The sequence below is a fragment of the Hippopotamus amphibius genome, chromosome 13 (genome assembly GCF_030028045.1).
Source record: "Hippopotamus amphibius kiboko isolate mHipAmp2 chromosome 13, mHipAmp2.hap2, whole genome shotgun sequence".
NCBI lineage: Eukaryota > Metazoa > Chordata > Mammalia > Artiodactyla > Hippopotamidae > Hippopotamus > Hippopotamus amphibius.
Window position 1 is genome coordinate 28,891,795 of NC_080198.1, and position 26,548 is coordinate 28,918,342.

The 26,548-nt window shown below is 40.9% G+C and overlaps 1 protein-coding gene across 3 annotated transcripts in view; it reads left to right on the plus strand.

Moving 5' to 3' along the window:
• Positions 1-26,548, plus strand: part of FHIT (fragile histidine triad diadenosine triphosphatase) — a 1,404,433-nt gene that overhangs the window by 1,118,312 nt on the left and 259,573 nt on the right. For all 3 annotated transcript variants that reach the window (XM_057705524.1, XM_057705526.1, XM_057705525.1), the window contains exons 5-6: positions 3,835-3,980; positions 6,524-6,553. In XM_057705524.1, coding sequence (XP_057561507.1) covers positions 3,835-3,980; positions 6,524-6,553 — 176 coding nt within the window. The remainder of the gene's footprint in view (positions 1-3,834; positions 3,981-6,523; positions 6,554-26,548) is intronic.

Consider the following 26,548-nt stretch of genomic DNA (forward strand, 5'->3'; position numbering starts at 1 on the left):
GTAACCCGTCCCATTGAGAGGTTCCCCATTGTGACTCTGGAACCCTTGCCTTACTCAGGAGCCCCTGGTCCCCACTGCACTGGGCGCTCAGCTCTGCTTCTGCAGCCCTCTGTGCTTCTGTCTGTGCCTCACACAGTACTGCAGTTGTGTATTTCAGTGCATGTCTCCTGAACAGGAAGGACAGGAACACCTTCTCGTTCTCCTTTGCTGTTCCCAGAGCCTCGTACAGTGGCTACACTTAACTGGTAGACAGTTAATGTTCATTGAATGAACAAATGAACTATACTTCCTAGTCACAATATAAAGCAGCATTTTAATAGATATAGTTTATCTGAGACTCAGAGTATTCTGTATAGAAACTGCTTCTTTCTAATTATAAAAGTTTTTAAAAAAGGATTTTACCTTCATAATTTTATTTCCTTTGGGCTCACATGAAAATTAGTTTACATGAACAATGAGTTTACATTTCTCCAGCTCTCATCCAACATTAGTTCTAACCATGCTAGATCTTAAGGATAAACTTCTTTTAATTAAAAATATATATTGCAGACTATCCTAATCTTATATAGTTGATTGAAAAGTAAATGAATGTGGTCTCTATTTTGTCAAAGTCTTAGTATTCAGAGGTGGCTGATAGAAGGGTCTGGTTTATTATTTATTCTCTCATTCCAGCAAGACTTACTAAGTGTCTCTGGTGGTGTAGCTGGTGATGAAAGAGCAGTAAAGAAGACAAAGTCTTCACTTTCCTGAAGCTTGCATTCTCATCTGGGTACATAGTATCCAACCAGGAAAACTGCCAGCTGGTGGCCCCGGCTATGGAAAGATTAAAATAGGGTGATGTAAGAGTGAGTAAGCGGGTAGCAGTTTTAACTGCATAGCAGGTAAATGCTCTTTTGAGAGAGTGGCATTGGAATTGGGATCTGAATGATAAGAAAGAAGCAGACATGTGACGATCAGGGGGAATTGATCTAGGCAGAACAAATAATCAAGACAAAAACTCCAAATCTAGGAAGGAGATTAGTGTCTTCAAAGAGCAGAAAGAAAACAAATATGGCAGATGTATAGTATGCAAGAGAGGAGTGAGGAAAAAGAGGCTCAGGAGGTAGGTAGGCATCAGTTGGGATTCCGCTTTTGGTGAGGTGAAGACTCAGGCTCCTCTCTGCTCTGGCTGTAAAGGAACTGAGGGAAGATGGTTGATCGTGACTTTCTGATGCCCATGTAGTGCCAGGAATGGCCCCAGGGAGGGTGACGGATAGCAAGTCTGCTACTGGTCAGGGCAACTACTCACACTGCACCCAGGCGCTCCAGAGCCCCACCCTGTGCAACGCCAGGCCGGGCTACCTCCCTGTGGAGTGATGTGGAGCCCGCCTGCGTGGCCATCCTCTGGGTCCCAACAGAACAAAGACAGTGACCACACACATGACCACCTGCCCAAGTAAGCACCCTTGGAAGTAATCCGCATTTCATCGTACTAGTTTTTGCGTCAAAATGTCTGTGTGTTGTACGTAGATAAGATGAGTTTTTAATAAAAGGTTGGGTTGCAAGGGAATATTATGTCAGGACAATGTTGCCTAAATGGGTTGGTGAGAAATATTCACCTAAATGAGAATGTGTTTAGCCTGTTTAACTGTTTTGTGATGTTGCATTTCTATATTAATATTCAGTTAAAGTAAAAATAGTATATGTTGTATCACCCTGCGGTTAGGTATATACAGGATAAAACATCTCATAGGTTCAACCATTGCGGTTCTGTTCCATAAACAGTTTAATTCATTCTACTTGGGTCAAGCTAATTCTTAGCATCGGGCAAGCAAGATGGACAGGTAATAAGATACAGTTTTTTATGGCATTGAAGGAAAACCTTTCAGATGTCATTGATATTACTAGAGTTAAGTTAGACACAGAGATTGCCAGATTCATTCCACCAGTTTTCACAGTAAGCAGTTGTTTAAATAAAATGTTATTCCCTTCCTCACCTAGTTGCTGTGTGTAGATACAGCCAACCACAGTAATTATGAATATTGTTGGAAGCTTGCAAAATTGTCATCTTGCTGTGGTTTGGGGAAGTCAGAGCCTAAGGGAGGGTGTAAATTAAAGCAGGGAGGAGGAAGATGGGGAAAGGTCTCTTTTAACATCAACAAAAAAAGCAACTCAGTGGGAGTGGAAGCTGGCAATCTGCTTAAAGGAAATGAAAGGAAATTCTTCATTTCTAAACGGTTCATTGACCCATGATAATAAAGCAGCCCTGCCAAAGAAGGATAATTATCTTTTTAAGTATCAGATGCCCTGTGGGTGAAGGCCTCCCTTCTCCTCTCTTGAAAAATGAACTCAGATTAAACAAATACTTGTTTTCCTAGTTTACTGTTGACATGAATTTCCTGATTATGAGCAAAATTAATCAGTTTTCCCTCTTTCTTTTCCCCCTCGTCTTATGGAAATCAGGCTCACCCAGCTGAGTTCAGTGCATTTTCCCGTGGGCCCTGAGTCCTACCAATAGTATGGTGGGCTAAAATGCTTGATATTCTGGTGAGACGAGCAATTGCAGACTTGTGGTTTTATTATGCCCCTTAGCTGCTTGGCTCAAGGCAGAAGCATGCTCTTTTAAAACAAGAAAAAAGAAAGAAAACAGAAAAGAGCAGTAGCTTTTTTTCTCCTGCTGGTACCTGAAAACTAATCAAAATTAATGTAGCTTGTGTGTGTATACATATGTATGTATACATGTCTATATGTGTATACCCATACATTTATGATGAGTTCAAATACAAAAAGGAACTGAAATGTTATTGATGATGTGGCATTGAATGTTTATTTGCTACCAACAAATGATCACACTTGTATCCTTTTTCTCTAGACTTTGTTGTTTGTTCAGACCCATAATGTGAGTATGTTGACTTGTCTGACTAATAGAATACATTAAGATGGTTTCATTTGCACAAGCAACAACGCTTTTTTAAAATTAATGATTTACCTTCAACTGCCTTCTTCATTTTTTTTAAAATCTTAATTTATTTGGTAAATTTTAATAATCACGCTATCCAACTAGTTATATAGGACTTATCTGATAGAAGAGGAAAACGATATTTTGATAATTCAGTAGAAATACAACAAAGGCACCTGTAGAAGTTTAAATTCAACTTACGATGTTTCCCACAAAATATCTAATTCAAAACCCTATGTATTTAAGAACACAACTATTTTTCTCATCCAAACCTATTTTTGAATTCTTAATAATCTGTTTGAGGATTGCTGGTCACAAATTACTTAATCATGTGGTACATCTCCTTGTTATAAATGAAGTGCGCTGTACATTTTCAGAATGTGTGTACTCCTTTTAAAAATAAAATGAAACAACTACTATTGTCTTTTCATTACACATTTCTCTAAAGAGACATTGAAATTAAAGTTTTGACTGTGATACTTTTCATAGAGAAACCAACTGAATATTCCAGTTGCTTTTCCAACCCAAGGCCTTTGGCTGCTTGAGAAAACAGAGCTTTAGAAGAGAGGTCAGGCGACAACAGTCCGGAATAGATCTTGCCTCGTGGCATAATTATTTCAGCCAGCACTTAAGTCTCTCTGAACACTGATGTCTTTTTCTCTTAAAAGAATTTCTTTTGTGCACCATAACTTCTCCTTCAAAGTTTAATTAACCATGTTTGTAAGCTCTCTTTGAACTCCTTGGAGTTCAGTGGTTGGTAAATATTTGTTCTTTTATCCCTTAGCCTTTGCAAGCTCAGGCCCTGGGCCAAGGGGATTCGATACTGTGGGTATAAACTTCTCGGTAAAAATGCTCCCTTAAGCAAGCAGAGTGTGCCTTAACAGACCTCACTGCAGATGTCCTCGTGTGTCCCCTCCGGCCAGTGGAGCGCTTCCGAGACCTGCATCCCGATGAAGTGGCCGATTTGTTTCAGGCAGCGCAGAGGGTCGGGACGGTGGTGGAGAAGCATTTCCAGGGCACCTCTCTCACCTTTTCCGTGCAGGTGAGTGTACAGATAGCTCGGAAAGCATTCTTCATCCTTTTCAAATCCTAGCACTGAGCTCTCTCCCTTGTAAGCTGACATCTCACCAAGAAGACAGCTTAGTTGTTCATATCTCATGTAAGAGCAGAGAAAGACGTTGTTCAGCCAGGGCCACCCCACTCTCCACAGGCGCCAACGTGGACTTGGTGGACCAGGTGGAACCTCAGCAGAGGCAAGGTGTGCAGGGTTGTTGACCAGGCAGCTGGGAGTACTGGACACCTGATGTATATATTAAGCATGAAGACATTCTAGATCTTTTACTGGAACTGGGGCTGGATATGTCATTTTCATTCCAGGATAAGTGTGTCTTGAGCCCTGCATGGGCTTTGCCCTGCTCTATTTCTAGGGAATAGAGATGTGCAGGTTAGGTAGGGCCTCGCCCTCACAAGGCTGACTTTTTCTCTTTAATTCAAGCCTCAATGATAGATTATGGTATGAAGTTGGATTGTTTGAATGTTCAGTGTGGCCTACTTCCCAGTAAAGAAGCTAGACCTCCCCCCCACCCCCCCACCCCGCCGTGCCTATCACTGGAGATCTTCAGGCAGAGGTTGAGCCAACACCTGTCACTGTGGGAGGAGGAGGTCCATGGTGGGCCATCAGCTGTGGGGACTGAGTGAATTGGTAGGAACATACCATGAGCCCCTTCATATCCCGCATGGAAAAAGCTGCGGGTATCTATACATAATTAAAGCCCTGAGTGGCCTTGAGATTTGATGAGTCTCCAATAACCCTTTGAAAGAAGTGGATGGTTTCATAATGTGAGACCTCATACTCTGTGCTTTAGGTAAACTGGATATTTACCATCCTTCCTCGACCCTCCTCAGCTCTCCACCGTAGACTTTCAAAGAGAAGAGATAAAGAAGGCCACTGTTTTTAGGTCGTGAAATGCTCTAACTAGAAATGCTCACCTGCGATCTTTTCTCTCTTTTTAAAAAAATTTATTTATTAGCCACACCGCACGGCATGCGGAATCTTAGTTTCCTGACCAGAGATCAAACCTGTGCCCCCTGCAGTGGAAGTGAGGAGTCCTAACCACTGGACCACCAGGGAATTCCCTCATCTGCATTCTTAAAAAAATTTTTTTTGCTGCCATGTCTGTGTCGAGAGTATCTAAACTTCCCTGTAAAATACTGTGTGTGTGTGTGTGTGTGTGTGTGTGTGTGTGTGTGTGTAGGGTATTAATCCCTTTGAGTCACCTTCAAGCAGGTAGTTAAGCTCAGGGTGGGTTTATTAAGTTTATGCTACAAATCATCTTTCCAGAGATACCAAATAAAGGTAACTGGGTGAAGACGTGTCAGTTTAATGAAATACTAGAAGAAAATCCACATTCATAGGAATAGCCAGTGCTGGTCATCTAACATGATTGGCCAGAAAGTTAATTCCAAAAATATAGAAACTGATGTGTACATAGCACTTAGAGTACTTTTATATATGTGGTATTTTCAAACTTTTTAAAACTTTAACCTATAGTAAGGTATATATTTCACAATCAAGTATTCCCCTCTTGCCCCACACATATGTAGATAAAGGAAACCGAAGTTTCACAGAACAATGTTTACCCATTCTATTCAGTCTAATAGTTTTTGTTCTGTTATCTGATTTCTTTCACTTTTAGTCCTGGTCACAACCCATCAAGTTGACTTTATGACCCACTAATGGGTTGAGACTCCAAGTTTGGAAACCGCTGATTACACAGGTCTGCTTAGTCTTGGCCATAGCAGGTCAGAAATTCTCACCCCAGGTGGTTTGTCTGGGTCTTAGAAGTAGAAAGTCTTACCTACATTTTCAGAGTTCTAATTCAATTTTGAGATTTCTGATTATAGAAACGTTGCTTGTGCTGCTGTTCCAAACCAGCTGAGCACTTGCTTTTGCTTTGTATTGTGGCTGATGACTGGATGAGTTTGCTTATTTTCAGCTAAGCAAATAGTTCTGTTGGGCTTCAGAAAGCCAAGGGAAGGACCTCGGACGGGAAAGGGCCCAGCTGCAATGGATGCTTCCACCTTTTCTCCCAAGGTCAGAACAGCCCGAGAGGGCCCATTCTTGGGTGCTTCTCCTACAGGAGACAGCCCATATTCTTGTTTAATGGATTATGTTTATAGTAGATTTCCCAAATAGAGACTTAAACTAATCAGACATTAATTAAACTACTTCTTGTTTAAAGATAACCGAAAGGTGTGACACTTCACCTCCCCAAACATTTCCAGTCTTCCTTTAATGCAATTAAAACCATAGCCGAAAGCAAAAAGCATGGAAAGTAGGAAAGGGGTTGGCTCACTGGATAATTTATATCATTTTTATACATAACTTCTCACTTACTCTCAGGCGGAAATGGAGAACTGTCGGGCCCCACACATTCAAAGCGAATGGTCCCCATGAGGAAACTATAAATTAACACACAATGAAATTGGATCTAAATTATTAACAGGCAATATTTCTGAATAAGCAAGAGATACCATCTATCTGTTCTCACCTCTGACTTTTTTTTTTTTTCCTCCTATTTCTAGGATGGCCCCGAAGCCGGACAGACTGTGAAGGTGAGTGCTTATTATGTGCATACAAATTAATAGGGGGCGATTATGAGAACTAATAAAAAAGCACACGGAGTCATTTGGAGCACATTGCTGTTTCATTATGTTATCTTCTAGGTCAGAGAGACCCTCGGTGTTAGAGCCATCAATCCTGAGATTATAAACTTTACCAAGCAATATGTTTCCCATTCGTTTACAAGACATTTATCTTTTGTAGTAAAATTATTATTGTGCAAATGCTGAAGCAAAGACTAAATCATGGAGTCCTGAAACAGAAACTAAAGTAAAAGGAGTTCATGGGAGGTAGTGCCTAGGAAAGAGCACACATGCCTCGTGTGCATCGGGGGGTGGGGGGGGGGGTGTCTCCTGTTAAGCCTGGGTCTCTTTGACAGCCCTCTGGGTCCCTACAGCCTCTGTTGTTGCTTCACCATTGTTGAACTGAGGACTCACCAATGTGGTGGCTCCATGGCTGTCCCTTCACTCCTCACCCTGTGCTTCCCTCTGTTCTTCTCTCCACCCACACACCTACTCTTTTCCTCCCTTTGTACTTAATACCAAAGTTCAATGTAATTGAGTCAGTGGAGCTCAAAAATGGGTTTTTAAGTGTGTCCACAGAGGGAAGGAGGATTTATTAGGATAGTCTCGCTTCCCTAATAAAGTAAAATCAAAGAATAAAATCCTGGCTGATGTTGAAGCTGAGTTTCAGCCCCCTTCATACAAATGCAAATTCCTATGCAGTTAGTTCCTGTACCTATAGAAAGCATAGAAAAGGCCTTTGTGTGTGTGTGTGTGCTAGAAATCAGAAGCAAGTCTAACTGGGGTGCTAATGTTACATTTTGGGAAATAAGATTTTACGGCTTTGAGGCTGACGGTGAACAGTAAGGTCATGCTCCGTACCAAGCAATGCCAGATAAACAGCCTCCTCTTTTGATGTTCTGCCTGTGGCTTTAGCGCTCAACACAGTTACCGTGGCACTTTTAAAACAGAATCTCTGCGAAGTACTTTTGAGGAGCAAATGTCCTATAGACATTGCCACCAAATTCCTTATGGTAAAAAAGAGCTAGCCTTGCTCCAGACACACAATGTGGTAAGGGCAGAGGGGATTCACTGCTTTCCTCCACCTCCATGCCAGCCTTGTAAATATGCAAATACTAAAAAAAAAACGGTAGAGTATGAGTAGCTTCGTTTTGAAATTGTTTTTTGAAATACAAAGCACAAGTGTTTAAACCTGGTTGCTAGATTTTTAAAAATCGGTATTCAAATGTAAATTCCAATGCTTCCAGATTAGTGAGGTGCTTCCTGCAGAATCTATTTGATGGAACTCCTTCAACCATTGAAAGTAACACTGCAGAGGCATAGCTAGTAACATGGGAGAATGTCAAACCGAGTCAAGGGGCATGCACAGATTGATAGTATGCACAAAGTAAACATATCTGAAATGCATATGAATATATGATTTCAAAATTTTATTTTGGAATTCTGAATGGGGCATTAAAATATTTCCTAGACAAGCAGGCATTGGATAGAGACAAAAGTAGATCATGAGTTGCCAGGGACTGGAGGGAGAAGGGAATGGGAAATGACTACCCATGGATAACGGTTTCTCTCTGGGGTGACGAAAGTGTGGAATTCGTGGCGATGGTTGTGCAACATTATGAGCATTTTTAAAACCCACTGAATTGTACATTTTAAAATGGTAAATTTTATGTTCATTGATTTATATCGCTCAATTAAAAATGACAGTAAAATAAAACACAATAAAGAACCCCAGAAAGCACCAAGTCTAGCAGGGCTGAGCACCACGGCGGCAGACTCTTTAATTCCAGCAGTGACTACGTTTTCATGTCCCAATGATCTGGTTGAAATTTTTAATGTTTTTGTTAGCTTTGATGGTGGGGATGATGGAGTAATTTTTGGAGCATGGCTGGTGCGCGCACGCACAAACACACACACGAGGTGTATGTTAGAGTGTGCCCTATGTATTTATATACGGCACATATGCATATATAAATTGTTGAATATGGTTCTCACCATCACCGCCATTGTAATTTAGCTTGTCGATTTTTTTTTTACTCTTTTCCTTTTGTTTAATTGGCAGACTATGTTCTTTTGGATATCTTTCAGTTGTTTCAACGTGATTCCAGAATTTCCCCCATGTGAATTAGCAGGGCCATCTCAAATCCTTTGTGTAATATTAAATGTCTAAAAGAAAACACCCATATTCACTTGACCCTTGAATAACAGGAGTTTGAACTGTGAGGGTCCACTTATACAGGAATTTTTTTCAGTAGTAAATATTACAGTACTATAGCTCAGTGGTTGGTGAATCCACGGATGCAGAACTGTGTGTATGGAGGGCCCGCTTTAAATTATACATGGATTTTCCACTTTGCGGGAAGTTAGGAACCCCTAACCCCCAAGTTTTAAAGGTCAACTGTACATACAACTAAAACCTCAGGGGATGACAAAGTTTTGAAAACTGTCCTTTTAGACCAAGTCTACATATCAAAAGTTGTCTAATCTATTTTTTCTAAGTGTGATTCTTATACTACCTACATGAAAATTAATTTTGATGTTAGTTTAAGAAAAAAGTTGATTCTGTTATTATTCTAAATCCCTGGATTTAGAATCTCTGTGTATGGGGCACACCCCATGATTCTTCTCAGAATGTAGATATTTACCAGCCTTGCTGTTTTATGGTGATAAAGTCGTAAGTGGTGATGGCCACATACCCTTGACCCACGGAAGCCAGGAGTCAGCCCTCCAGGGACTAAAGCCACATCATCAATATTTAGCTGTCATGTTTTGAAAACTACAAGTCATGACTAAGCATTTCAGATTTTGAAATTCAAACAGTTGAACATTAGGAGGCAGCATTTGACAGCCTGCCATGGAAAGCGCACTATTTTCTTCATCTTTGATTCTGTCTGACTCTTGGTATCCCGCCTGATGCCTGGATTTTAAGCCATTTTTGTCTCCTGTTGGGTGGTAATGGCAATAAGCCCAGCAATGATCTCTTCTCCCTAAGCAATTTTTGTCGTTGATAGCAGAGATGCACCACTGAGCGAACCTCTTGAACATGGCGCCCCTTTAGGATTTTTTGTTTTGGGGGCTTTAAATTCGTCTTTGCAAAGAGAAAGGGTGGCCTAGCTTACTCAGTAAGGCATTTGTAACAAGAAAGGGAAATATCAAACTAAAAAAGTGACCTCTTGTTTATCGATTGATTATTAACTCTTGTCGACTTAAAAAAATGCACAACATGAGTTGAGAGTTTAGTTTTATTTGGGGCAAAATGAGGACCACAGCCCAGGAGACAGCATCCCAGATAGCTCTGAGAAACTGTTCCAAAGAGGTACCGGGTAAGATCTGTATACGTGTTATTTTGATGAAAGGGGAAAACATGCTGTCAAGCACATATCGTTTACAGAAGGTTACTGCTAGTCGCAGGGAGCAGTCATCACCATGAAGGATTTTAGTATTTTCCTAGATATGAGGAGATACAACAATTGGGCTCATAAAGTTGGCTCCTGAAAATATCTAACTATCTAAAGACCTGTTCTGCCAGTTTTTCACAGAGCACAGAGGGCCTCATTTCAGCTCTCCACCCTGAACACCTTTCAGGGGGGCGTTGGCAGTCAGCAGCTGCAGCAGCACGTGATTTAATCTTTGCAGAGGTAGATGACAAGTGCCGATGGCGAGTGCCAGTTGTAGCTGACACTCCTGTTTGAGTTTAAATGTAGGAGGGCAGTGCTCTCCACAAGGTGATTATTGCAGCAGTTCGGACATTCTGCAGGCTTGAGAAATGATCCCTTTCTTCTGGTCTCAGCCATATATCACTGTACGCATACCCACATCACCGTGTACATATACAGCCATATGTTGCTGTATCATCAGCCTTCCTTGACCGCCTCCTCCCATCTGAAGTAGCCCTCCTAAACCCCTTACTTCCTCTCCTGTTTACCTTTGTCAACTGAAAACAAAAACAAAACCCCATAACCTGAAAGTTGCGAGTTATGTTTTATTTGGAGACCTTACTGAGAATTATAGCCTGGAAAGACAGCCTCTCAGATAGCTCTGAGGAGCTGATTCAAAGAGGTAACGGAGGAGCCAGGATACAGAGGAGTTTTGCCGAATAAGAATGTGGAGGAACATCAAAAGATTACTGATAATCACACAAAAAAACAGATACCTCAAGTTGATGATTTTAGTGCTTTTCTATGTATGGGGAGATGCAAGAGTCTCTCATTGAAATTATTCCTTTGATATGGATCTTTACTACCTAGGGCCAGTATCCTGTTTTTCTCCATCCTGAATTCCCCTCAGGGTGCACTGTAGGGGCGGCTACAGTGGCTGATGGCTTGATGGCTGGCAACATTCATCGTTTCCTAAAATGGCAGGCAACAGTTTTTGTGTCCACCTCTTATTTGATTTCTTTCAAGGCCCTCTTCACTGTTCTTTATTTGTGTGCTACTTTTTTCCTGTACTCATATTGTTTCTTTAGTCCTGGGAGAATGTAAGCTTCCTGAGAACCTGTGTTTTGTCATTGTTTACAGCGGCTCTCTTGGCCGATGTGGGGAGGAGAATGGAGATAATAATGGTAGAAAAAAATCTATAGTCCTAAATTTCTAACTTCAGTTAACATGAAGATGCAGATGATATGTTCTCGTATTTCAGTGAGCAGTCAGAGGTATGGGTTTTCTGGAAATTCTATCAGGAATCTCCCATATTCTGGCATCACTGACAAAAGCCAGAATTCCTACTAATCAAGTTCCCAAATCATTCTCCAAAATGTAATTCCAGCTAGCCAAATCATTAAGGCAATGTTCAGTCCTTTAAAAGGGATGCTACTGAGTAAGTTTAACGTGAGCTTTTAGAGCAATTACTATGGGCATCTTTGGGTGGGAGAGTGCTTTAGGTATATTAAAGAGAGAGATTCATGGCAGGCAGGTAATCTAGAATTTTATAAGAGCTATTTATAAAATATACTTGCTTACACTCTTCTGTTTATGGTGCTTGGATCCTCTACTTAGATATTTAATTTTACAGTATTGATGCAGTGGGAAGCGTCTCTTATTAACTGTTGATACATTAGCAATTACTTTTTCAGATTGCTTTGGGAAGAACAAGGAAAGAAATTTTTTAAAGAAGTGTAATTTAAAAATTAAAAAAACAAACTCTTCCATTCACTGAGGAGTTTCTTCAGTCCCTTCCACGAGAAGATTTGGTAATCTCTTCAATTCATGAGCTTAGAGGACATTTTAGCTCTCAGTAAAGTCCAGGAGTTCATACATTTTGACATCAGTGAGAGGCTCCATAGGAGTATTACCTCGGCTAATTTATTAGCTGTGTGACTTTGGGCCAGCCTCTTAACCTCTCTGAACATTCATTTCCTCATTTTTCAAATGGGGAAAACCCTATCAAATGTATTGAGTGATGGTGAGAAGAAACCGATATGAAGATGTGAATAGAACGCCCAGCCCACCACATCTTTTCCCTAGGACCTTATGCGTGTTTCTGAATTTTAATCTTACCCTCAGTTTTCTCGTCCCTAAGACAGGCTAAAGTTTTACTTTAGGAGGATGTTTGTAGCATAGGTTGTTTGCGGCCCTGCCGCAAAACTAAGTTCGCTTAATTATACACTAAATTTTCTCACTATTAATTACTGCCCTTTAGCTTAAATTCTTAAAAAAAAGAGAAAAACTTTCTTCTGATCATATTACTTGTGTAGTTTGAATATCTAGTTTGAAGTTTTACAAAATTTGATGACTTGAACATTCAGAAATCTGCCTTATTAATTGGGGTGTGATGTTCACGTACACATCACTCCAGTGCAAAGCCGCTTAGCAAAGAAGTGACAAGGTGTGGAGGAATCACCACGTAGCGGCTTGCTTTCAATCCAGAAGAATTCCTAATATTTGGGATGCAGAGGAAGGGGAAACCAACATCTTAAAAATCAAAATGATTTTATTTGACTGGTATTTATTATTTTCATCTGGAAAGAAATTTCAGGAGAGCTCTAATTTGCCAGAGAACTTTTATCCTTTGATTAAAGCCATGAGGGAAAGTGCCTTGCCTATGTTTTTATCCCATGCATGTATTTACTGCTGAATAATTAGTATCTTCAGGATGCAGTAGCTTTTATCTCATGCAATTGCCTTAAAATTTGCATCTCTGCTCTGAAAATGAATCCAATTTGCCTGAGTTTGGTAAACCAAAACCAGCTTTGGTGCTCAGGGAATGGGTTTGGGTGTACAGGTGGGATTGGACACCTTCGGGCTCACCCTTCCCTTCGGGAGGTACGTGTCACTGACTTTCCTTCCCCTTCTGGTGATTTGGGGACAAAACCCCTGGTCCCTGCTCTGTAGGCAGGAGAAGGGAAGATGAGCCTGTCTTTCCCCTGTAGGAAACTTCCTCTCTCATACTAAACCCTCAAACCCTCTTTTAAGTAAGTATCAAATCATTGAGATTTTCTATTTCTAATTCGTTAATTTTTATTTGCATGATGCCATTTGGGTCAAAGCACTGAAAGAAAAATTAACCAAGCTCTCTGTTATTCTCTTTTTCCTATTTGTTTATTTTTTCCCTGTTCTCTCAAACTCACAGGCAGCTTAGATGGGTTGGTTAGGGGATGCTGGAGACGGAGTGGGGGTGGAAGGGAAGAGGACTCTGGAGCCAAATGGCCTGGTTTCATTCCCAGAGCCATCGCCTACCATTTCTATGACTCTTGTGAAAGTCAACCTTTCCTAGCCTCAGCATCTATTTATAAGTTTATAAAATAGGGGCGTTAATAGTGTCCTGCCCCACAGGGGTGTTGCGAAGATCAAAAGGACTGAAACACATGTAAATGCCTTTAACGTAACACTTGACACACAGGAAAGTCTCAATAAATATTTGCTATTAGTTTTATAATTTTCACTTAATCCTCGCAATTCTCAAAATTGGGCATTAATATTTTACACTTGGGGAAACAAAGGTTTATGGATGTAGTCACTTGTCAAAAACAATAATGATGACAACACAAGTTATAAACTAGGGGAGCTGGGATTCAAACCCAGGCTTGTCTGAAAGCCCAACTCTCCATTGTGTCATCTGCCTAGATGTTCCTAAAAACACCTTGCACCCAGTAAGCATAGCCAAAGACACACAGAGAGATTTGTGAATGTTTTGTCTCCCTCAACACAGATTCATCTATATTATTTTTCTCTGCTTAGAATAATGTGGGTTCCATCTAAAAATATCCAGAGGACTCCCTCTTTAATTTTATTATATAGGCGAAGGTTAACTAACCTAAATGCTGCTTTATTGCTATATGTCAATTTTCAGCAGAATTATATGTTTTAGATGTTTAATTTTTCATTAGTGCTACCAAACAAATTCCCTTAATAATTGGAGGCCCTGGCATATAGCAAAATGGGTATTTGGCTGTTAAATTTATTTTGAGATCCATGACACAAAAATGTGGCAAATATTGCAGATGCATTCTCTTTTTTTAATTTATTAATTAACTTATTGGCTACTTGGGTCTTCATTGCTGCATGCGGGCTTTCTCTAGTTGTGGCGAATGGGGGCTACTCTTTGTTGTGGTGCGTGGGGTTCTCATTGTGGTGGCTTGGTGACTTCTCTTGTTGTAGAGCACGGGCTCTAGGTGCTCAGGCTTCAGTAGTTGCAGCACATGGGCTCAGTAGTTGTGGCGCACGGGCTTAGTTGCTCCACGGCATGTGGAATCTTCCCAGCCCAGGGATCGAACCCAAGTCCCCTGCATTGGCAGCCACTGTGCCACCAGGGAAGTCCCGCAGATGCATTCTTAACATCAGTGTTTTACAGGTTTCAGTGAACTGTCTTTCCCACCTGATGCTCAGAGTTTGGGGGTTTTATTTAACTACTGTCAAATCAAATATCCTGTGAAAGGCAAAGTGCTTTATAGACCCTAAAATGCTACATAAATGTAGGCATTATTATTCAGAATCACCTTCGTACCTCTGTTGATGCAGTAAGGGCAGTGACTCTCTGTTGTCATTTTGCTGTGAAATGCTAAGTGCTCAGTAAATAATCACTGAAGACAGTACTCTCTCTCACTATTTTCCTGTGTATGTTTCAGGCCTAGGACATTATGTGTAAAATTCTCTAACTTTATGTAACACTTCATTTTAAGCTCAAAGTTTTAAACCTGTGACATCTAAATAAGCAGCTTGGCTAAAATGACCATTGTTTTAAAAATAAGTTACTAAACTAGACCCAATGAATTCTGTGACAAGGATTCAATAGTTTTGACTAAATATGTGTGATCAGTTCAGTCTTCACAGATGAGCCATTTGTTACAGACCACTTTACACACCTTAAATACAGAACAGGGAGTGAAAGTCCCCCAAATAACGTGTGCTTTGGTTGAAACTGGACATTTCAACTAAAACAGTTCCAGATGAAATTGCAAACTTTTATTTCAGTACTCACAGCACAAATAATAAAATATAAAAGAATGTTACTTATAGACTATCTATTTAAGTATTAAAAAGAATGGATCTGTATATTGCTTAGCGAAATGGACAGCATAGGATCAGGATGCCCCTAGAGTGAGGTACTAAAGAGAAGAAGCCCACCAAGAGGTGTCAAGGGTAGCCAGGGGCCTTTCACTACATATCTGATAAGTTCCTGGCTTTTCATTTGTGTTTTGTAAAGAAAATATAGGAAACACTCTTTAATTTTTATTTCACAGGGGTCCCATATGAAGAATTTTCCATTGGGAAATGACTCTGATCATCCCCTCTTTTTTCTGTCTTTATCTTTAGCATATAACTAGTCGTCACACCTCCTATGTTCAAATCTCCGACCACAGGGCCCATAAAAAAATGGTTTTTGAAAAGTCCACAGTTGATTCTGATGGTCCCCCAGATGTGTGAGCTGCTGTGTTGTTTACTTATATGAATATATTTTGATTCTTGGTCTAGATGACCTAGACTGGATTTTAATTCCCAAATGCACCTTGAATTACTCCATTCCTTTCAGGGGCCCCTCTTTGCCCTGTATGCCAAAACCATTACTAGAGTAATTCTCACGACTCAAAACGCCGCTGAAAATCTAAGGGTTTAATGACCAAGCCTGGGTCAGATGGAAGGCAGCTTAATGAGTAATAGACATGGCAACCTGCAAAGCCACAGACATGGAAGAATTAGAATAATGACCTTCCCAGTGACATTTAAATGAAAAACATTGGGTTGGTGAGAATCTGTAATGGCCCTCAGGCCAAACACAGTGAGAAATTCTCCCCCCCGCCCCCCCCCCCTCCTTTCTTTGTGAAGTATGTTAGCTCTGGGAAAGGGTAATTTTGAGATTTTAACTTTACGTGTCATGAGGCATCAATCCTACACCTGTGGTCTCCTAGCAGATCCCCTCTGTGGAGAAGCCACTCATCCACTAAGATCAGGGAAATAGAAACATAAATTGCTAGAAGCCTTCTGAATCGGATTAATCCTAAACCTCAAGGGGAAAGGACGAAAATGATGGTTCATAATTCTTCTGGGCTTATTCAACATGCAGATGATATTTTTGCATTCTGGTAATGAAAACCCACATTTCTTTCCCCCGTAGCTTATTCTTCCGAATAAGCTTTTCTTGTTCCTGATGTTACATGAAAAATAAACATGAAGTTGTTTAGGATGTTGACCTTGCCTAAAGTGGTTTATAAGAATAAGCACGAGTGAGTGAACAAAGTGAACTCACCAAATATTCTTTTACTTCGTGGTGAAATCCATCTATCCTAATGTTCACATTCAAATCTCCCACCCTAGGGTCTGTATATCAGTACTTGCTCCTTGAAAAAAATATTTTCTTATCATACTTTCTAGACTGTTGCCCTGAAAAGCAACCCAACAGGACCTTTTATTTGTGTTTCAATTCATCTGTTGGTTATAAATGGTATAAATTCCCAGATGTAATCAGATTCTAGCAGTATAATTTTGAGGAAACTCTTTAGTCTTGGAAGGAATAAATGTGATTCCAAGCTCAGCCCTGCCATCAGATGACCAGAGATGAAATTCACTCTTGAGGAAAAATTCAGAGCCTGGGATAACTCAGAGAATCCTAGAGAGGCAAATAACCTTGGAAACCATGTCGTACCTTCTCTTCTGCAAATGATTCCCCCTCTATAGCCTTTAAATTGAACTTTCATCTTCCTCTACACCTGGGAACCCCGTGTGCTGTAAGGTAGCTGCTTCCAGTTTAAAACAGCTCTGGTCTGTGGTAGAAGATGAGAATTCTCTCACTACCAAAAGTGTCCTGTTCCTGTTTCCCAGAAAATGAGAATCCTGCCTGCCCATGCTTTTCTGTCGAGCATTCATTCTTTAATTTATTCGTCCAATACCTACCATGTTCCAGATATTGTCACGGGCTCTGGGAGAACAAGAAGAATGAGGCACAGTCCTTGCCTGTCTTTAAGGACAGTCATCAAAATAAGGGCCATAAGAGAGGAAGACGGAACAGGTTGTAGAAGTTACATAGTTCGTGTGAATTCCTCCCACTATTAAGTGTCTATTGAGTACCTACTATGTGTCAGGCACTTCCGGGAACTGGGGTACAGTCAAGGAATAACTCTCACCTTATTGTCTGTCTTCCTCTACATCAAAATGAACAAATAAAATAATTGCAGGTTTCGAGGAGTATTAGAAAGGCTGTAAACGGTGCTGTGAAAGGGGGGAATATTGGGGGAGGGAGGGGAACAGGGGCGGTATGGCTGCTTTAGGCAGGGCGGTCAGAAAAGGCCTGCGGAGGAGGTGACCTGGAAACTGAGACCTGAGGAGTGCAGGGATCCAGCCAGGTAAAGAGCCGGGGAGGAAGGAGCTTCTAGGCAGAGGAAACAGCAGGAGAGATGAGCTTGGCACGATCTAGGAGATTGTTGAAGACCAGGTGGGAGGACTTTGGGGTGGAGAGAGAAGTGGTGGAAGATAAGTTTGATGAGGTGGGCAGGGGAGTAGTTCTACCGGTATAAATACAGTACCACTGTAAGGAGTTTTAATTCTATTTTAAATGCATTTGTTCTTGGGATTATATTCTAAGGGCAGAGGATGTTTCACATGTGCTCAATATGATGGGTCCCCTGAACTGATTTCGTTTTTAAGTTTCTAGGAACTTGAATAATTTGGTCTCATGTCTCTTCTGGGCACTGGTTGTCTCCCCAGCATACTCTCCACACTCCATTATTTAGCAGCCAAGGAGACAGGATGCATTTGAATCCATTTCTAGCTCCAGGAGTTAACCTCATTTGGTTAATCCAGAGGCTGGCAAATTTTCCCATTAAAGGCCAGACAGTAAACATTTTAGGCTTTGAGGGCCAGATGGTCTCTGTCACAGTTATACAACTGCCTTTGTAGCACAAAAGAGCTATACAAAATATGTAAATGAATTTGTACAAATGGGCGTGGCTGTATTCCAATCAAACTTCATTTGCAAAAGCACACAGTGAGCCAGATTTGGCCCAGGGACTGCCCATCATAGCCTAAGCCAGCTCTCTGCCACAGTGATGACTAATGAATTCTGACCTAAGTCACTTAGGGTGTAGGATTCTCTCGGCTTCAGGAGTGGTCGTTCCCAGCATCGTGGAGAACTTGAGGGAAGGGGTGCTTCCTCTGCTCTCTGCTACTGCTTCTAAGTAAGAAAGTGGTAACCCTGCCTGCTGACAGCCGTTTTGGGATTCCTAGGGCAACCTGCTTTAGAATGAACCAGATGCCATGGCCGGAATGGCTGAGATTGAAAGAAGTTGGATCCTTGGTGACATTGTTGGGTTGCTGAATTAATCAGCCCTGAAGTCTGCACTACATCTAGACTTTTTGGTTAGGTGATTTATTAAAGTCTGCTATTGTTTCATCCAGGAAGAGTTGAACTTTCTGCAGCTTCCAACAGAAAGGCATCCTCAATTCGATCATCTACTCTGAAATATTCAGTTATTGTTACTTTTTAATATGCTTAACTGGCAGTTTGAGTAAACAATTTCTAAAGTGCTTCTGCACATCTGCAATACTCATCACATGCCAATGGGAATCTTTGATTGAAATTCTGCAGATCAGTGGCCCTAGAAGAGCTTAACTTCCAAAAGGCTCCCTTTGGTGCATGACCGCAGGGTAATTCCATTAACTTTAATGATAGTGGTGCTGTACAAAATGGGCCCCGTTAGTCTATTCTTCCCCTTCTATTTTGTGTTAAATCTTATCCTGCAGCTAATTCTTCAGGGTAAGGTATGTACACCAATGCCATTCATTTCTTGGCCTTTATTAATATATGCAGGACTCTCTCAGGGAGAGAGTGCGAAGTGAGTACATTAAAAATGAATCCAGTGCCCCATTTGTGGACTGTGAGAAAACCCCAGTCGGGGACATCAATGGATTATTATTGATTGCTGTAAGATCCAATAAAATCATAAATATGGCTCAGAACAATTACTGTGGCCACATGAGCAAATTATCAAATCCATAACTTGCTTTCGAGCCTGGCCTCAGAGATTTAAATAAAGCTCCGGAGGGAAGAAAGTTGTATTTTAGGAATGTCACAACCAGGGCTAGGATAGAGAAATTTATGATTTAATTTGCTGTGCGATCTAATTGAGAATAACTATTAGATTTTTTTTAAGTGAACTTTGATTAGGTTTTAGGTGTCAGAAATAAACTGGAAATATGGGTCAGTTTATACTTTTCTGAGGGTGTGTCAGGAGGGGAAAAGGAAGGGATTCATGGCAAGGAATGACTTTCCTGGATGACCTTGCACCCAGCCTTCTGTGTTCTTATTTCCTGTGTTCAAATAATTGGGTTATACCTGAGACTAGCTGGCTCTTCCCAGAGACTTGCTTTCTACTTTCTTCACCAAGTGTCAATTTTCCCCCATTTAGAAATAAATCAATTTGAAATGAAATTACCCAGAGCATTCATTTTTCACCATCTAGTAAATGAGTCTCTCAAAAGAACGCAAGGTCCTCCCTTTCCAGCTCAGCCTTAATAAAATCCTTCTCCTACACAGAAGTGGTGCAGAGCTGCTGTCTCTGCCTTCTCTAGGCTTTTCGTCTTTGGTGGACTACGTGTGAGGCAATATTTGCTCTGTAGAAGGTACTGTTGGCCTGTCCGTAGATTCCTGTGCCTATTTTCTGAAGACCTAACCTGAAGTCAGACTGCCTGGTTTGCATTTCTAACCCACAGAAGGTGGGAAAAAAGCTGCATCATCACACCCATTAGCCATTACAGTAGCTCATCTGAAGCCCTGGCTTCAGCAGCACTTGGATGATACACACACTGGAGGCTAGATTTTCAGAAATGGATTGGCTCATCTTTCAGCTCACTTCCGTTAAATAGAAAAGCAATTTGCACAAAGATGAAGGAGATTTCATAGTGATCTATATAGAACTGGCCAACAGATTTCTACAGGCCGTTAGTGGAAGCTTGAAAACCCAGCTGAGAAATGATAAATTACCGCTAACTGTCCTAATTATCCCTTGACACTCTATGTTGAAAGCTGACTACATTTTGCTGAAACTTACAAATAGGAAAGAAATTTAAAGTTTAATAAACTATCCATAATAGAAATGCTTAAAAGAGAGAGAGAAGAGAGAGAGCGTGAGCGAGTGCTCTATTGTAAGGGCTCCTATTGATCACACAACAGTTTCTCAAGCCTTAGGAAGAGACAGGAATTGGGTGGGGGAAATGTTTTAGGTAAATTATAATTTTAATTGCCAACCTAATTGATTATATTCAACATGCTTGTTAGATTAAGGAAGACTGAGTCAACTCCCAAGGTCATTACAGTAGTAGACCCGGTAAGCATGTAATTTGTGATGAGATGATTTGTGAATATCACATTCTTCTCTGTAAGCAGCATAATCAACATACGAGCTTTAAAGGGTCACGCACTGGCTACATGTGTTTGTTACTTTGTGTTTTAGTACAGTCATCTTGTACTTACCCACCTTCCGTGTTTCACAGTCTTAGGTTTAGCTCACTTATAAATCCATGTAAAATGCCTCGAGTGACGGCTGGCTTACTTTTTATCAGCTCTTATTCCACTTTGGATAACTCCAGTTAGAAAAGTTTGCTTTCTCTGCTGCAGCAGCTTCTTCTTTTCTATTTTAAACATGTTGCCTAGAATCACAGGGAATTATCCAGACGACATGGGAGCAAGGGCTTTAGTGCAGTTTTTGGAACATAGTAGGCTCTCAGTATATGTCTGTTGAGCGTGAGGGTGGTTTTCCCAAGTACAGAGCCTTAAGTCTGGATATTCTTGCTGCAGGTGAAGATCCTAGAAAATGAAATGGTTAGAAAGAAGCTGTTAACAGGCACTGCTATAAGGTGGAATTTGTTGTCACCTTTTCATATTTTGAAGACCACCAAATCTGGTCCATGATATGGGGTCGTATGGTGTCAACTGTCCTCTAGATCAGCTGGTTATTGGTAGAGCTGGTCTTTGATTTCATGGTGAACACTTGCTAACAACGGAGTGGATTCTGAATATTCCTAATTAAGTGATGATCTCTGAGGGCTCTTTCCACACCTGAGGTGTTTGCAGAGACTGACCGTTCTCCTATCTAATACCCACCAAGCTTTTGTGCTAGTCATTTCCCTTCTAACAGGCATACAAAAGGCACTTAGAGCCCTTTGGACTCTCTGGGGGTGACAATAGCAGCATCATTTAATGAAAAGCAGCGAATTCATTAAACGTTGGAGGGGTCATAGAATCTTTCAAGTTTGAAAGCTATGGGCATTTTCTGTGGAGAATTCAGGTATGCACACAATGTTGCATTTAATCTCAGGGGTCTCCCGGCCCTCTGGCACCTGTCCAAGGACTGCTCCGCTGAGTTTACCTGAATCGTCTTCCACTTCAGTATTTACGAGTAGTTAGTATTACTAACCTGAACTGATGGGACGAATCTTGAGGCAGGTCACAAAGAGCCAGGTCCTCCCCATCGGAGAGATGTGAATTTGAAAACTGTTTCTCTCAAAAGAATTGTTTGCTCTGCGGATTAAGTCTGGCTCCATTCACTCTTAGCTGTGTGACTTTAGGCAAGTGGTTAAACTCTCTCTCCCTTTGTTTTCTTGTCTGTGAAATTGAAATAAGAATATAACTCCCTCCTGCATAGGATTTTGTGAGTTTTCCAGGAGGCCACGAATGGGAAACTTGTACACAGTGCCTGGTGTACTGTATTTGTATGTACCGGTTATTTATTGAGACCCAGCTGCAGGCCAGGGTGTCTTCCAGCTTCGGTGAGGACAGCAGAGAACGTGGAGACATGGTCCCTTCACTTAAAGAGCATCTTCTCTTTTCCTTTGTTGTCATCCCCTCAATGGTTTTACCATCACCCCTGCGTGAAGGGAGGCTCATCAGAGAGTCAGAGGAAACCCTGGGAGAGGAGTTATAGTGGATTTTAGTTTATGTCCAGTCCCCTCAACGCACCCTATTCATGGGTCCCAAATTCTTATTCATTGTGAGCATATTGGTTTCCAAGCAACCTAAGCTTGACTCACTCGTCAAGTGGAATTGAGCGTGCAGACCCAGTTCTTCATGTTGCAAACAGTGACGTCTACCAGGTATCACTGGGGCAGAGCGATGGGGTGGCTATTCCCTGCAGACATACAGGTTGCCTGCAAAGCATAGCCCCTAAGATGGGCGTTTGCTCCGTTGAGGAGCTTTATGTTATATTCCTTGCATCATGGATTCTTTAAAAAAATGGACAGTTACATGATGGAGCAACTATTTCTTCCATAGCCCAGCCAAGGTAGGACGTTATTCTGATGTTAAATTTGCATAACAGAAAGTGGAGAATTTCTTAACCTCTGAAGACTAGGTGTGAAATTCAACCAGGCACTCAGGTCAGAGGAACTCATTCCAATCAGCTGTTAAATTCGACTTCCCTCTTCAAGAGACTAAGCTTGACTTGACATTGGAATGAAGAAACTTGAGAGTTAGGAATTGAGGTTTGAGAGTTACAAAGTTTAGACTTAAGAGGGTTAAACCTCAAGTTAAATTTAAGAGAGAAAAGTTGGACGTTTAGCTGGAATTGTGTTTGAAGTTTTAAATTTGATGTGATTTTGTTCTTTAAATATATATACATATATATTCTTAATGTCCCCGCTAGATTTCCTTTGTTTGATTTTTGTTATCCTGGACAGGACTGTTAGAAGGAAGAGCAAAGCTGGGAACATTCAGAGCTCAGACTTATTCAGCCCTTGCAGGGTGGGATGTTTCCCCAGCAAAGTCTGGGATTGAGGGCTGCACTGCTGTCCCAGGAGAGGGTCCCTGCTGCCTCCCCTGTCCTACCTGCAGCAATCCTTGCAGCCACTTCCATAGTCTGACCCTGGAGAACATTTGTTATGCAAACACTCCGCCATCTGCTGTGCTGTGGAGTCTTCCAGGCTGGTACAGAAACAGGTGTGATGTCAAAGTAACTTAGTGAGTAAACAAGTTGAAGGGAGGATTGGAAAACAGCCTGTTCTGTTACCAGCTCCATGGTTGACCCTTGGAGCCTGGACCAGCAGTGCCGTGCTTCATCAGTGGCCGGCGCTTTGTATCCCTTTTGGGCTCCAGGTTGGTACCACAAGGCTTTATGGAAGGATGCTTGGGAAACTGGCATTGTGGTGCGAATCCCTCTGTGGGCTTCATACTGGACTTACAGTTTGCAGTGGAAGCACCTTCCTTTACCTGTTCTTTCAGACGCTTTGCGTTGCCAGAGTCGCAAGAATTTGTTCCTCTTATCAGATGAAGCATGTTCTTGTTTTTCTTTGTTTTTTGTTTGTTTGTTTGTTTCTTTCTTTTTAAACTCCAGGGAAGAATAAATTCTTCGGTTGAAATGATGTCCGTGGAACTTCTTGTGTGATGATGCGCTAATTCAATTCTAATTGTTTCTCTTACAGTAGCTTGTCAGTATTACTGAGAGAAGTGTGTGTGCTTTCATTAAGGGAATTGTTGGCTACCTCATCTTTTAAAAACCGTAATGAGCATCTATTTGTATTAATAATAATAATACTTTTTAAAAACTAATTTACCATGTATAAAGTGCTTCATATCACATGATTTAAATTATTTGTGTGGGGCAGAATAGCACACAGGGTCATTTTTAACCAGGATGCTACGGTTCAGATCCTGGTTCTACTCCTTACTAGCTGTGCAACCTTGGGCAAGTTGTTTAACATCTCCGATCTTCAGTTACCTCATCTGTAAAAGGGAGATAACGGGATTCCTGGCTTTGTAAAGTTGTTCTGAGGATCAGAAGAGGTAAGGGTCATGTAGAACTTATATCACAGTGGCTAGCCTCTAGTACGCCTCAGGAAATGTTAGCTATTATCATTTAATTATCAACACTGTCAATGTTATCATTATGTTTGAATTCTATCTTTATTTAAAAGGTGAGGTGACTGAGGCTCAGAGGGACAAAGTGACTTGCTCAAGGACTAGAATTCAATCAGAGGCACAGCTGAACAGAAACCCAGACCCATGGTATCTCATTTCTTGAGAAAACGTTGGCAGAGTCTGACGGAATCTGCTCCCACAGCCTGGTTTCTATAAACCCAGCCTCACTGGAATGTAGCTAATAAGCTCTGCTCCTGGCAGTAGCTTTTAAACCAAAACATCTCATCGTCTGGGGCAGAAGAGAATGGAATCTGAAAGTTTTCTTTACAGAGAAGACTCTCTCAGGTAAGGTTTTCTAACCTGAGACGGTAGAGGAGCCTTTGTAAAACTGGTGTTTTAGATGTCACAGGTGCCCCCCTTCACAGGCTACTCTCATTTAAGAATAGACACCTTGGGCTTCCTAGGTGGCGCAGTGGTTAAGAATCCGCCTGCTAATGCAGAGGTCACGGGTTTGATCCCAGCTCCAGGAAGATCCCACATGCCACGGAGCAACTAAGCCCGTGGGCCAAAAGGAAAAAAAAAAAAAAAAAAAGAATAGACACCTCTCTTAAATTAAAAATGCATTCCACGCTCACCCTGATATTGTTTTAGAATATTCATACCACTTTTGAAACACAGCCCACATATAACCAGTTTTATCTTTAAAGGAAAAAAAAAAAAAAAGATCAACTACTAACCTACCTGAAAGAGTGTGTTCAGTAAAGTCCTTTGCAGAGTGTTGTTCTAAGCTTCAGATATAGGAGCTCTGTAAGACTCAATACCTCTCTTCCAGGGGGTTGCAATTCTCTAGGAAGGATAAGAAACATACATAAATAGCTGAAAACACAAGGAGGCATGTTGTAAGAACCAAGCATTAAGTTCAGGGTAAAAAGTAAAGACTGTAGATTAGATGGTTAGGGAAGCTCCCTGCATGTAAGTGAATTTTCTCTCTTAGTGAAGCTAAGAAAGAGAGAGGATGATGCATTGCCTGTGTGAAGCGTTAGAGGCAGCAGCCACCAGTAGGATTAAATATGTTTGCTTGTTTTCAGTTTTTAGCAAGTTGTCATTTCATTAATAACTTGGACTTCTTAGAAGTAGAATTATTAAATCCAGACTTTAAAGAAACATAGCACCAGCTTGAATAAAGTGAGTAATTGTGTGGTAGACGTCTTAGCATTGCATCCAGAAACTTACTCAGTCCCACTCTCATGTTTGGGGCTTGGGTCCTTATTGCTGACACAGTTGCAAAGTTGAGGTGGTGATTTTCACCTCTTCTCTCTGCTCTGTGACCTAGCTGCTATCAATGTCTGTTGCACAGATAACATCTGTTTGTGGTGCCTGTCTTCTGCTGTGCTACGCACGGAGCATTATGACACCATTTGGAAGATGAGGAATGTAACTCTAAGTGTTTAATAAAATGCAGGTGCTCTGCATTCAAGGATGAAATATTAGATTTTTACCTTGCGTTTTGATCATTGGCTATTTGATCCAATGCCTAGAAATAATGCCTTTGTAGCAACTTCCTAAAAATTCTGATTGGTCTTGGTACGTACATACAAAGAAGCATTAGTAGGGAAATAATTTGTTTTTAGTGGAGACGGCATCCATCGATCCAACTAAAATACTCTACAGATTGATTTTAGCATTAGCATTTTTCTTTTTTTTTCAGTATTTCTTTAAATTAAAACTGGCATCATATCCCCCTTGGGAAGCTTAATTATGAAAGCAATTCTTAAATGTACAACACGAGGAAAATAGAATACAAGTCATTCAAAGCTGATGTATGCCTTGTATTTGTGGGGTCTTAAGGGAGGCCAGTTCTTATTTGTTTAGCTTCAAAGTAACTATGTGTAGAAATGAATAGTAGTACTATTTTTGTAGGGGAGTAGCAGAGAAAAGAGAGTAAACTCTGGTCTTCATGCTCTGTATTTTTATCCCATACTGGCCAATCCTATGACGTTGGACAGATCTCTTATTTCTCTTCTTCTGACTCTTTCTTCTTCCATATCATTTTCTCCTTTTCCCTTATCTCCTTCTTCTTGCACGTGTTAGGAATCTTTGGAGTGCAAGTGGCAGAATACCCAAACTAGCTAAAGTAAATGGCGGATTTATTGAGCCGTAATTGAAGAGTCTAGGTAAAGTTCTGACTTCAGTTATGGCTTGATCCAGGGACACAAAATATCTATCTGCTTGAGATTATATACCAGCCAGGGTGAGGCAGGTAAATTTATAAGGAAGTAATAAATAATGAGTTAAATTCAAGATCCTGTTAGCTAAAGAATTGTGGTAGAACCCCATAGAACCTAGATTTCTATCAGGATCATTTACACTGTAGGCCAAATCAGATCAAACAGCAAATACTGGGTGATACATCTTTTTACCTGAAGAAGGTCTTAATCCTCTTTCTAAATACCAAAATACCATTAACAGTCTGTATAGTATTGGGTTTTACCCTGTACATTTAAATTCAGAAAGGCTGTGATTTTCTGTCTGCAGAATCAGGCAGTGCTAGGAAATCTCATTTATCTATTTATTGAGTGTTTACCAAGCACCTGCTGAGGAACACCAGGGTCACACACAGCCTGGCATTTTGTATACACATTTTGCTAAACAAAACAGATGTGGTCCCTAGCCTCATGGAGCTAATAG